General features: G+C 48.0%; 1 protein-coding gene across 2 annotated transcripts in view; it reads left to right on the forward strand.

Moving 5' to 3' along the window:
* kcnj5 (potassium inwardly rectifying channel subfamily J member 5) overlaps positions 1-5,345 on the forward strand; it is a 33,079-nt gene extending 27,734 nt beyond the window's left edge. For both annotated transcript variants that reach the window (XM_078426561.1, XM_078426560.1), the window contains exon 4: positions 4,759-5,345. In XM_078426561.1, the coding sequence (XP_078282687.1) occupies positions 4,759-5,144 (386 nt within the window). In that variant the 3' untranslated portion in view covers positions 5,145-5,345. The remainder of the gene's footprint in view (positions 1-4,758) is intronic.
* Positions 5,346-13,723: the final 8,378 nt, after the last annotated feature.

A 13,723-nucleotide genomic window follows, 5' to 3' on the forward strand; every position in this document is an offset into this window, starting at 1 on the left:
AGGTTGCTGTAAAGGTCATGTATTTTTAGCAGCGCTGCAGTAATTGAGGGAGCGTGTTTGCCTGGAAGCAAAGAGAGGAACACAGTGGGAAATATTACAGCAGATGTACTGAGCCACTCACACAAGCACAGCTCACCGACACTGCTCTCTGCATAACATCCGTGTTAGTGGAGACTGTATGTGGAGGCTGGGAACAAAGAGCTCTCCTGCAGTGCATGGACACTTCCATGTACCTCCTGTCCTGAACGTCCTTGTCAGACGGAGGTCACGGTACACACAAGCCCCAGAGGGAGTGAGACAAGTTACCTCACAGACCCCACAGGCAGGCTGACTGACTCGATGGAGTTTGTACGTTCCCCCCGTGATCTGTGTGGGTTTTTCCCGGGTGCTCTGGTTTCCTCCCACACTCCAAAGTTGTACAGGTTTGTACGTTAATTGGTTTGGTATAATAATAAGTTGTCCCTAGTGTGTGTAGGATAGTGTTAGTGTGCGGGGATCGCTGGGCGGTGCGGACTCGGTGGGCCGAAGGGCCTGTTTCCGCGCTGTATCTCTAAACTAAACTAAACTAAATCCACCCCTCCACATCTACGTAAGGCAGAGGGCACCAAGGTTGCTGGATGCCCATCACTGTTCAGGAAGTTAGTTCAACATAATCATGGTGGCACAGCGGTAGAGTTGCTGCCTTACAGCGAATGCAGCGCCGCAGACCCGGGTTCGATCCCGACTACGGGCGCTGTCTGCACGGAGTTTGTACGTTTTCTCCTATCACTTGACCTATCACCTTAAAGTGCCCTTTTGAGATAGTGCCGGTAACACAATATATTTTGAAGGATAGGAGTAGACAAGTAATAAAGGTCTTAAATTGGGTTAAGGACAATTTCATTAGTATTAGGGATGACTTGACAAAGGTTGACTGACATCTCCAACATCTGCCAGCAGTTGAGTCCACATCTGCACTGGGTCAAGCATTCACAGGAGAAACAACAAGAGTTCAGGGACATCATGTTCCTGAAAGAGTAAAGGCCAGAGGTCACAGGTACAGAGATTCCCTAATACTGAGGGAGCACTGATTGCTGCACAGTCCCACCTGCCCTTGCGTAGCCACCTCCATAAACCTCTCCTATCCAAATCCCACAAAACCAATCCCAGCTACTAAAAAAGATAAATATGCACATATGGAAACAAGGAAACATAGAAAATGGGTGCGGGTGGAGGCAATTCGGCCCTTCGAGCCAGCATCGACATTCATTGCGATCATGGCGGATAATCAACAATCAGTAACCCTTCTCCCCATATCCCTTGATTCCACTAGCCCCAGAGCTCCATCTAACTCTCTTTTAAATTCATCCAGTAAATTGGCCTCCACTACCTTCTGTGGCAGAGAATTCCATAAATTCACAACTCTCTGGGTGAAAACATTTTTTTCATTTCAGCTTTAAGTGGCCTCCCCTTTATTCTAAGACTGTGGCCCCTGGTTCTGGACTCCCCCAACATTGGGAACATTTTTCCTGGGGCTGTTCCTCCAATTTGCGCTGGGCCTCACTCTGACAGTGCAGGAGGCCCAAGACAGAAAGGTCAGATTGGGAATGAGAGGGGGAGTTAAAGTGCTGAGCCACCGGGAGATCAGGTAGGTTTAGGCAGACTGAGCGGAGGTGTTCAGTGAAACGATCGCCGAGCCTGCGCTTGGTCTCGCCGATATACAGGAGTTGACACCTGGAACAGTGGATCCAGTAGATGAGATTGGAGGAGGAGCAAGTGAACCTCTGCCTCATCTGAAAAGACTGTCGGGATCTTTGGATGGAGTCGAGGGGGGAGGTAAAGGCACAGGTGTTGCATCTCCTGCGGTTTCAGGGGAAAGTACCTAGGGAGGGGGTGGGTTGGGTGGGAAGGGACGAGTGGACCAGGGATTTGCGGAGAGAATGGTCTCTGCGGAAAGTAGAAAGGGGTGGAGATAGGAAGATGTGGCCAGTAGTGGGATCTCATTGGAGGTGTCAAAAGTGTTGGAGGTATAATTTGTTGTATATGACGGCTGATGGGGTGGAAGGTGAGGACAAGGGGGACTCTATCCTTGTTACGAATGAGGGGAGGGGGAGCAAGAGCAGAGCTGTAGGATATCGAGGAGACCCTTGTGAGAGCCTCATCTATAATGGAAGAGGGGAAGCCCCGTTTCCTAAAGAATGAGGACATCTCCAATGTTCTCGTATGGAACACCTCATCCCGGGCGCAGATGCGGTGTAGACGGAGGGATTGGGGGTAGGGGATAGTCTTTGCAGAAAGCAGGGTGGGAAGAAGTGTAGTCTAAATAGCTGTGGGAGTCAGTAGGTTTGTAGTAGATGTCAGTCACTAGTCTGTCTCCTGTGATGGAGACGGTGAGATCCAGAAACGGTAGCTAGATGTCGGAGATAGTCCAAGGAAGTTGATGAAGTCAGTGAGTTCTGCATGGGTGCAGGAGGCAGCACCGATGCAGTCATCAATGTAGCAGAGGTGGAGTTTGGGGATAGGACCAGTGTACACCTGGAACAGGGATTGTTCGACGTACCCTACAAAGAGGCAGGCGTAGCTAGGGCCCATGCGGGTGCCCATAGCTACACCTCTGGTTTGGAGGAAGTGGGAGGAGTCGAAGGAGAAGTTGTTGAGGGTAAGGACCAGCTCTGCTAGGCGGAGGAGAGTGTTAGTAGATGGAAATTGGCTGCTTCTGCGGCCGAGGAAAAAACGGAGGTCTTTAAGACCTTCCTGGTGAGGGATGGAGATGTAGAGTGACTGGACATCCATGGTAAAGATGAGGGAGTGGGGGCCTGGAAAACAAGTTGTTGAAGGGATGAAGGATATGCTTGGTATCTATAGACCATCAGCGGAGGAGAAGATACTGGAATAAATACTGGGGCCAGGATCAATGATCAATTGGGAAGACAGGAACTAATCCAAGACAGCAAACCTAGCTCTGTCAACGGAAGTTCCTGTCTGACAAATTCAATTGACTTCCATAAAGAAATAATAACGTGTATTGGATCATAGGCCATAGAATAGTACAGGGTCTGAGGAAGGGTCTCGACCCGAAACGTCACCCATTCCTTCTCTCCAGAGATGCAGCCTGTCCTGCTGAGTTACTCCAGCTTTTTGTGTCTATCTTCTTTATAGAATAGGACGGCACAGGATCAGGCCCTTCAGCCCGCAATGTCTATGCTAAATATGATGCAAAGACCAATTCTTATCTGTCTGCACATAATCGACATCCATCCATTCCCTGAATATCCATACACCTGTCCAAAAGTCTCTTAAAGACCTCTAACGTATCTGCCTCCACCATACCCCTGGCAGCATTCCAGGCTCCCACCACCCTCTGTTTAAATCATCTTGCCCCTGCACATCTTTGAAATTTGGCCCTCTCACCTTAAATCCATGCCCTCTGGTCTGTGATATTTCCATCCCGGGAGAAAGACTCTGACCGTCAGCCCTACCCAGACCTCTCGTAACCTCATCTGCCTCTCCCTGGTCTCCCCTGAAGCTCCAGTATTCCAGAGAAAACAATCCAAGCCTGTCCAAACCTGTAGCTAACCCCTAAATCCAGACATCATTCTGTGGAGAGATTTGTTCTTGAAATACAGCCAAAACGGTACACGACAGCGCAACAATTTTAGGCCCACCCTACTCACCATTCTCCCGCAGTCAGTCTCAATAAATCAAGTTTAGTTACTTTTCAAAAACAAGTAACTGAATAAACTTTAATAAATGCTCTCCCCCCCCACTCCCCCCCCCCCCCCCCGCCAGGAGGACCAGCGTCCATTCCGGCATGCCCCGCGCCTAACCTTCCTCCCATGGAGCAGCGTGGCGGCAGAGGGTCAAACAAGATGGCCGTCGCCACCGTTCGCCGCCGACCACTGCAGGAGAGGTTTCGGGTCCACATCTCGCTCTGGCCGCACAGGGCCGAGGGGAGTGGCTCCCTCTTCCTCTCCCTGTCCCCCCACGCCCGCCCATGACACTTCTCGGCCAGCAACGGGTCCACGGATCGTCCGTTGGGGGAGGGTTGCCAGGCCCGCAGGAGAGGTTTACACCCAACTGGTCCACGCCCGTCTAGTGTCCTATAAAGCAGTGTCTGACCTCACACTCAATGCCTCGACCATCGAAGGCAAGCACACCATGTGTTTAAGATTGACACAATTTGCTGGAGTAACTCAGTAGGTCAGGCAGCATCTCTGGAGAAAAAGTTTAGTTTCGAGATGCAGCGCGGAAACAGGCCCTTCGGCCCTCTGAGTCCGCGCCGACCAGCGATCCCCGCTGACTAGCAGCGTCCTACACACTAGGGGACAATTTACAATTTTACCAAACCAATTAACCTACAAACCTTTACGCCTTTGGAGTGTGGAAGGAAACCAGAGTTCCCGGAGAAAACCCACACAAGTCACGGGGAGAACGCACAAACTCCATACAGGCAGCACCCATAGTGAGGATTGAACCTGGGTCTCTGGTGCTGTAAAGCAGCAACTGCACCACCACCGCCCACTAAAGGATGGCTGACCCTTCTTCAGACATTCCAACCTGAAACGTCATCCGTTCTTTTACTCTAGAGATGCTGCCTGACCCGCTTAGTTACACCAGCACTTTGTGTCTATCTTCGGTATAAAGCAGCATCTGCAGTTCCTTCCTACACATGCAATCTGCCTTCTCCGCAACACTAATAGGTGCACCTTGGCATCTCGGTCCTGTTCCGCATGGTGCTGTACATTCTGCATCCATTAATCTCATGTACTTTCCCACCAGGGATGACCTGCCAGGCCCGCAGCTCCTACTCCGACTCCGAGGTGCTGTGGGGCCATCGATTCACCCCCGTGTTAACCCTCGAGAAGGATTTCTACGAAGTGGATTACAACAGTTTCCACGAGACGTACGAGACTAACTCCCCGACCTGCAGCGCGAAAGAGGTGGCCGACATGTTGAGGGCAGGCCGTGCTCTGTCCGAGATCTCCTTGCCAAACCGTCCCAATGAGGTGGCTGCCAAAGATACTGGTGAAGAAGACTGCGACACAAACTGCGCCACAGCCCAGCCAGAGGACCCCAAACCATCCCCCCTCACCGATGGCTCAGAGTACTGCACAGGCTTCTCAGCTCCATTCATACACGGCCTTGAGGAGCCTCAGAAACTCTAGCCTGGTGATTCAACCTGTTGCCACCGTTCAGTCACTGACTGCCCAAACCAGTGATCTACCACGTGCGCAGGACTGAGATGTGCATACGAGGTCCTCACCATTAGCCCATGACGTGCACTGTGGATCTGAGTTAGAGAGCAGGCTGTGTCATTTGTACATAATGAATAAACATTACAGTTCATTATCTGGCAGTCTGCTTATTGCTGTAACTACTGCTACACATGTTTAATATTTGCTTTCAGGAACTATCTTATTATCCTTGGCACTAAATAAATCTGGTAATGTAAATATGTATATAAGGTATTTTTGATGACGTAACTTGGGTGGTGCAGCGGTAGAGTTGCTGTCTTACAACGCCGAAGACCCAGGTTCGATCCTGACTACGGGTGCTGTCTGTACAGAGTTTGTACGTTCTCCCCGTCACCGCGTGGGTTTTCTCTGAGATTTTTGGTTTCCTCCCACACTCCAAAGACGTTCAGGTTTGTAGGTTAATTGGCTTGGTATAAATGTAAAATTGGCAATTGAAAATGTTGATGAGGGCAAAGCCATAGACATTATCTATATGACTTCAGCAAAGCATTTGGAAGGTTGGCATGGTAGGCTGCTCTGGAAGGTTAGGTCCCATGGGATGAAAGGAGAGATAGCCAACTGGATAGAGAATTGGCTTCATGGAAGAAAGCAGAGGATGGTGGTGGAAGGTTGCTTTTCTGGCTGGGGCCTGTGGCTAGTGGTGTGTCTCTGGATTCGTGCTTGGCCCGTTACTGTTTGTGGTTTATATCAAGAATTTGGATGAGTATGGACAAGGCATGATTAGTACGTTTGCCAATGACACACAAGTGGATGGCTGCATAGATAGCAAAGATGGTTATCAGAAATTGCAGCAAGATCTTGATCAGTTCGGTTAGTGCGCTGAGGAATAGTTAATGTACAGGGACAGTGTAAAACTGTTTGCATGCTCTCCAGCCAAACTATACCATACATGAGTGTAATTAATCCACACATAAGTACAACAGGTCATGTAAAGAGAAAATTAAACAGAACGCAGAATATAGTGTTAAAGTGTTACACTGTTAGTTACAGGGAAAGTGGATATAAAAATAAGTGGAAGTCTTGTAACGTGGTAAGTTGGGAGATCAAGACTACATCCTACCTGATGTGAGGTCCATTCAATAGTTTGATAGCAGCAGGGAAAAAGCTGTTCTTGAATCTGTGCCATGTGCTTTCAAGGGTTTGAATCTTCTGCCCAATGGGAGGGGGAGAAGGGAGAATGTCCTTGATTATTTTGGCTGCTTTTCCGAGGCAAGGTGAGGTGTGCCTGGAGTCGATGGGGAGGACCATTGTCTGTGTGATGCTCTGGGCTGTTTCCACAGCTTTCTACAAGTTCATGCAGTCTTGGATGGATCAGTTGCCACCGTGCCTCCTGCAAGGACGCCATCCATCACTCTCAGTTTCTCCGTCTCTGCTGCATCTTCTCCCAAGATGTGTCTCCAGGACACCAGAGATATCCTCTTTCTTTAATAAAGGTAGTTTCCCCCATTCTACCACAGATGGGTCCCGCACCCTGGTCCCGCTGTTCAACTCTTACTTTCCCTCCTTCCCAGACAGAGCATGGATGGAGTACCCTGGTCCTCACCTTTCACCCCACCAGCTTCCTTATACAATGCATCATCCTCCGACATTTCCCTCACCTCCTACGTGATCCCACCACCGGTCACATCTCCCATCCCCACCTCTTTCCACCTGCCACAGAGACCGCTCCCTCCACAACAGCTTGCCTGAGATACATTTTGCATTCTTTCTCTGCCTCTCTGTCGGTCAGTCCACCTGTCTGTTTGTCTACCAGCCCATCTAAATGTCTACTTGTTTGTCCTTATGTTGTTAAAGGAAACTAAAACACACCACAAAAATCAGGAAGGGAACCAAGACATTATTAAGAGCATCAAATACAGTGATCACTGGGAGCAATCTAGGAGATTAATTCTAGGAGAACAAAGATTCATCCATTCCTTGTAGACAGAATTTTCCTTTGATGTGTTGTTTATTGTACAGTAATACAGCATGGAAACAGGCCCTTCGGCCCAACTTGCCCACACCGGCCAACACGTCCCACCAACATCTTATACAACTGCAACATCACCTCCCAACTTCTATACTTAATGCTCTGACTGATGAAGGCCAATGTGCCAAAAGCCTTTTTGACCACAAAGCAGGCACTCAAGCATTTTTTCTTCTTCCGAATGATCTTATAACAATTATAAATCATGCACCTCCAAAAAATACAGATCAGTAGACACCGCCCAATTCCACCTTACTGCAGGTAAGCAGACCAGTCCACCTCTTTTTATTGTTTTACGATTGCCATTTGTCCTTTGACAACACAGTCTCCATGTCTCTGTAATTGCCACATTAGAGGCATGGCTGCAAGAGGATCGGAGCTGGGAACTGAATATTCAGGGGTATATGTCCTATCGAAAAGACAGACAGGTGGGCAGAGGGGGTAGGTAAGGAATGAAATTTAGTCCCTTGTAAGGGGTGACAGAATCAGAAGATGTAGAGTAATTGTGGATAGAACTAAGAAATTGTAAGGGTAAAAAGACCCTAATGGGAGTTATCTACAGGCCCCCAAACAGTAGCCTGGAGATGGGGTGCAAGTTGCATCAGGAGTTAAAATAAGCATGTCACAAACGTAATGCTACGGTGGTTATGGGAGATGTTAAAATGCAGGTAGACTGGCAAAATCAGTTTGGTACTGGACCCCAAGAAAGGGAGTTTGTAGTATCTCCGAGATGGATTCTTAGAGCAGCTTGTATTGGAGCCTACCAGGGAGAAGGCAATTCTGGATTTAGTGTTGTGTAATGAACCAGATTTGATAAGGAACTCAAGGTAAAGGAACCATTAGGAGGTAGTGACTTTAACTTGATAAGTTTTAATCTGCAATTTGAAAGGGAGAAGGTAAAATCGGAAGTGTCAGTATTGGAGTTGAACAAAGGGGACTATGTTGGCATGAGGGAGGCGCTGGCCAAAGTTGACTGGAAAGGGATCCTAGGAGGGCTGACGGTTGGACAGCAATGGTAGGTGTTTCTGGGAATAATCCAGAAGATGCAGGATCATTTCATTCCGCGGTTCAGGCTCGAAGGGCCGAATGACCTCCTCCTGCACCTATTTTCTGTGTAATCTATGTAATCCAAAGAAGAAGAAAGATGCAAAGGGGTAGACACAAAATGCTGGAGTAACTCAGCAGGTCAGGCAGCATCTCAGGAGGGAAGGAATGGGTGACGTTTCAGGTCGAGACCCTTCTTCAGACTGATGTCAGGGGAGGGGGCGGGACAAAGATAGGATGTATAGGAGACAGGAAGACAGTGGGAGAACTGGGAAAGGGGAGGGGAAGAGAGGGACAGAGGAGCTATCTGAAGTTGGAGAAGTCAATGTACATAGTGCTCAGGTGTAAACTGCCCAAGTGAAATATGAGATGCTGTTGCTCCAATTTGCGCTGGGCCTCACTATGACAATGGAGGAGGCCCATGACAGAAAGGTCAGACTGGGAGTGGGAGGGGGAGTTGAAGTGCTGAGCCATATGGTAGATCAGTTGAAAGGCTGGAGCAATTAGGCTTGTATACACTGGAATTTAGAAGGATGAGGGGGGATCTTATTGAAACATATAAGATAATTAGGGGATTGGACACATTAGAGGCAGGAAACATGTTCCCAATGTTGGGGGAGTCCAGAACAAGGGGCCACAGTTTAAGAATAAGGGGTAGGCCATTTAGAACGGAGATGAGGAAGAACTTTTTCAGTCAGAGAGTGGTGAAGGTGTGGAATTCTCTGCCTCAGAAGGCAGTGGAGGCCAGTTCGTTGGATGCTTTCAAGAGAGAGCTGGATAGAGCTCTTAAGGATAGCGGAGTGAGGGGGTATGGGGAGAAGGCAGGAACGGGGTACTGATTGAGAGTGATCAGCCATGATCGCATTGAATGGCGGTGCTGGATCGAAGGGCTGAATGGCCTACTCCTGCACCTATTGTCTATTGTCTATTGTCTATTATCAGGTTGGTTAAGGCGGACTGAGCGAAGGTGTTGAGCAAAACGATCGCCGAGCGTTTGGTCACGCCGATGTTGGGATGTTGACATCTGGAACAGCGAATACAATAGATGAGGTTGGAGGAGGTGCAGGTGAACCTCTGTCTCACCTGGAAAGACTGTTTGGGTCCTTGGATGGAGTCGAGGGGGGAGGTAAAGGGACAGGTGTTGCATTGCAGGTTGCAGGGGAAAGTACCTGGGGAAGGGGTGATTTGGGTAGGAAGGGATGAGTTGACCAGAAGGTTGCAGAGGGAACGGTCTCTGCGGAACGCAGAAAGAGGTGGAGATGGGAAGATGTGGCCAGTAGTGGGATCCTGTTGGAGGTGACGGAAATGTTGGAGGATAATTTGTTGTATGCGACGGCTGATGGGGTGGAAGGTGAGGACAAGGGGGACTCTATCCTTGTTACGAATGGGGGGAGGGAAAGCAAGAGAGGAGCTGCAGGATATAGAAGAGACCCTAGTGAGAGCCTCATCTATAATGGAGGAGGGGAAGCCCCGTTTCATAAAGAATGAGGACATCTCTGATGCCCGAGTATGAAACACCTCATCCTGGAGTCCAAGGATGAGAGGGGATCTTATAGAAACATATAAAATTATTAATCGATTGGACACGTTATATGTAGGAAACGTGTTCCCGATGTTGGGGGAGTCCAGAACCAGGGGCCACAGTTTAGGAATAAGAGGTAGGCCTTTAAAACTGTGATGAGGAAAAACTTTTTCACACAGAGAGTTGTGAATCTGTGGAATTCTCTGCCTCAGAAGGCAGTGGAGGCCAATTCACTGGATGCTTTCAAAAGGGAGTTAGGGGCCTGTCCCACTTAGGCTTATTTTTAGGTGACGGCCGGCAACTGTAATAGTTGTAGCAGGTCGCCGAAAAACTGGCGACTGGAACCCCCCCACGACAATGTCTATGACAAGCTACAACAACTTACCACCTAGTCGACGTCAAACTACGGCAAGCTACCGACAACCGGCGACCCAATCGTCGCGACCTAGAACGTCCACCTACGGCCGCACCTACGACAACCCACGACCACACAGGCGACAACCTACGACAACCGAAGTCAATCGGAGGAATGAAGACAACTGAAGACAATTCACGTCATTCACCCAGTACCCCTATAAAATCACCCAATATCCCTATAAAAGGGGTGTACGGTCGGGTTCCCATTCGTTGTGCATCATGACTATTTGAAAGTGATGCCATGAGAAACTACTGTGAAATACAATAACTTCAAACATCAATCTTTTGTCAAAATCTCCAAAATTTCCTTTATTGAAACAAACAGAATTCTTTTTAAAAAAAAGGTAGATAACAACATACAACAGTGCATTAAAAAATTTAAACTTCAAAAAATTTCAAATATCGTCAAAATTCAAACTTTAAACATAAAACTTCAAACAGGATTCTGATTATGTACAAATGTTGACAGTGATGGGTTATGTGATTGAGTGTCCGAACTGAAGTCAGCACTTGTGTCCAGACTCTCTGCTCTGGGGGTCCCTCTTGGTGTCACTGGCACAAGTGTGGGTGTCTCAAGGCAATGGTTGTCTGGTATTGCAGGCTGAAAGACTGAGTATGCCTGCTGTGATGGGACAGATGATGCCTGGCAATAAAATGGTATCACTGGTGGTGGCATCAGTTGTGGTCCCATCAGTGACTGTGGCTGCAACACAGAAACATATCGAGAATAAATGAAAGGCAAATAAATAAAAACTTTTAACAAGCTGTGTGTGACAAAGAATGTCAAGTCCAATTCACAAAAAGCATTATAAAATGAGATACCTGGTGTGGTGGTGCCATCAGTCCCATCTGCTGTGGTGGTCCCATCAGAGCCCGTCCCATCTGCTGTGGTGGTCCCATCACAGCCCGTCCCATCTGCTGTGGTGGTCCCATCAGAGCCCGTCCCATCTGCTGTGGTGGTCCCATCAGAGCCCGTCCCATCTGCTGCTGTCCCACGTTCCCCATCTGCAGCAGATTCTGCAACACACATGAAATAATTGTGAATATTTCACACATCAATATACAAATTAAGGTCAAATATTAAAGTCAAATGTCCCCAAAACTGCACAAGAATCACCGGCTGGGAGAAGTTTTGGGCCATTGTCAAGGCAGCCATGGTGTAGGTAAACCACACGTCCTGTGGAATTTTGAGAATCTCAGTCCTCAAAAAACCAAGGAATGTGTGAACAGCCCTCTCATGAGTTGCCTGGGGCTGTGCCATGGTCTGTCATAGAAACATAGAAAATAGGTGCAGGAATAGGCCATTCGGCCCTTCGAGCCTGCACCACCATTCAATATGATCATGGCTGATCATCCAGCTCAGTAACCTGTACCTGCCTTCTCTCCATACCCCCTGATCCCTTTAGCCACAAGGGCCACATCTAACTCCCTCTTAAATATAGCCAATGAACTGGCCTCAACTACCTTCTGTGGCAGAGAATTCCACAGACTCACCACTCTCTGTGTGAAGAAATGTTTTCTCATCTCGGTCCTAAAAGACTTCCCCCTTATCCTTAAGCTGTGACCCCTGGTTCTGGACTCCCCCAACATCGGGAACAATCTTCCCGCATCTAGCCTCTCCAACCCCTTAAGAATTTTATATGTTTCTATAAGATCCCCCCTCAGTCTTCTAAATTCCAGCGAGTACAAGCCTAGTCTATCCAGTCCTTCTTCATATGAAAGTCCCGCCATCCCAGGGATCAATCTGGTGAACCTTCTCTGTACTCCCTCTAAGGCAAGAACGTCTTTCCTCAGATTAGGAGACCAAAACTGCACACAATACTCCAGGTGCGGTCTCACCAATGCCCTGTACAACTGCAGTAGAACCTCCCTGCTCCTAAACTCAAATCCTCTTGCTATGAATGCCAACATACCATTCGCTTTCTTCACTGCCTGCTGCACCTGCACGCTTGCTTTCAATGACTGGTGCACCATGACACCCAGGTCACGTTGCATCTCCCCTTCTCCTAATCGGTCACCATTCAGGTAATACTCTGCTTTCCTGTTCTTGACGCCAAAGTGGATAACCTCACATTTATCCACATTATATTGAATCTGCCATGCATTTGCCCACTCGCCTAATCTATCCAAGTCACTCTGCAGCCTCCTAGCATCCTCCTCGCAGCTAACACTGCCACCCAGCTTCGTGTCATCCGCAAACTTAGAGATGTTGCATTCAATTCCCTCGTCCAAATCATTAATATACACTGTAAATAATTGGGGTCCCAGCACTGAGCCTTGCGGTACCCCACTAGTCACTGCCTGCCATTCCGAAAAGGACCCGTTTATTCCTACTCTTTGCTTCCTGTCCGCCAACCAATTTTCTATCCACCTCAACACTGAACCCTCAATACCGTGTGCTTTAAGTTTGTACACCAATCTCCTATGTGGGACCTTGTCGAAGGCCTTCTGAAAGTCCAGATACAACACATCGACTGGTTCTCCCTTATCCACTACTAGTTACATCCTCGAAAAATTCTATAAGATTCGTCAGACATGATTTGCCTTTTGTAAATCCATGCTGACTTTGTCCCATGATTTCACTACTTTCCAAATGTGATGCTATCACATCTTTAATAACTGACTCTAGCATTTTCCCCACTACCGATGTTAGGCTAACTGGTCTATAATTCCCCGTTTTCTCTCTCCCTCCCTTTTTAAAAAGTGGTGTTACATTAGCTACCCTCCAGTCCTCAGGAACTACTCCAGAATCTAAAGAGTTTTGAAAAATTATCACTAATGCATCCACTATTTCTGAGGCTACTTCCTTAAGCACTCTGGGATGCAGCCTATCTGGCCCTGGGGATTTATCTGCCTTTAATCCATTTAATTTACCTAACACCACTTCCCGACTAACCTGGATTTCCATCAGTTCCTCCATCTCATTAGACCCCCGGTCCCCCGCTATTTCCGGCAGACTGTTTATGTCTTCCTTAGTGAAGATAGAACCAAAGTATTTGTTCAATTGGTCTGCCATCTCCTTGTTCCCTATGATCAATTCACCTGTTTCGACTGCAAGGGACCCACATTTGTCTTAACTAATCTTTTTCTCTTCACATATCTATAAAAGCTTTTGCAGTCAGTTTTTATGTTCCTTGCCAGTTTTCCCTCATAATCTATTTTCCCTTTCCTAATTAAGCCCTTTGTCCTCCTCTGCTGGACTCTGAATTTCTCCCAGTCCTCTGGTATGCTACTTTTTCTGGCTAATCTGTATGCTTCATCTTCTGTTTTAATACTATCGGTTTGATCCTGGCCTCGGGTGCCCCCTGTGGACGTGTGGGTATCCTCCGGGTGCTCTGGTGCACTGGTTCTATCCGACACACTAGTGGGTGGGGTGGCACTGGTGTGGCAGAGCACCCAGAAGTCCGTGCTCACGGTGGGGGGAACGACCCATGCATCTCCAATCTGTATCTCCAATGTAAACTGAGCTAAAATGCTTCAAAAACACCACTCACTCCATCCATCCATCCACCGAGTGGTCATTCCGTGAAATAACAGAAT

Source organism: Rhinoraja longicauda, chromosome 32 (assembly GCF_053455715.1).
Source record: "Rhinoraja longicauda isolate Sanriku21f chromosome 32, sRhiLon1.1, whole genome shotgun sequence".
Taxonomy (NCBI): Eukaryota; Metazoa; Chordata; class Chondrichthyes; order Rajiformes; family Arhynchobatidae; genus Rhinoraja; species Rhinoraja longicauda.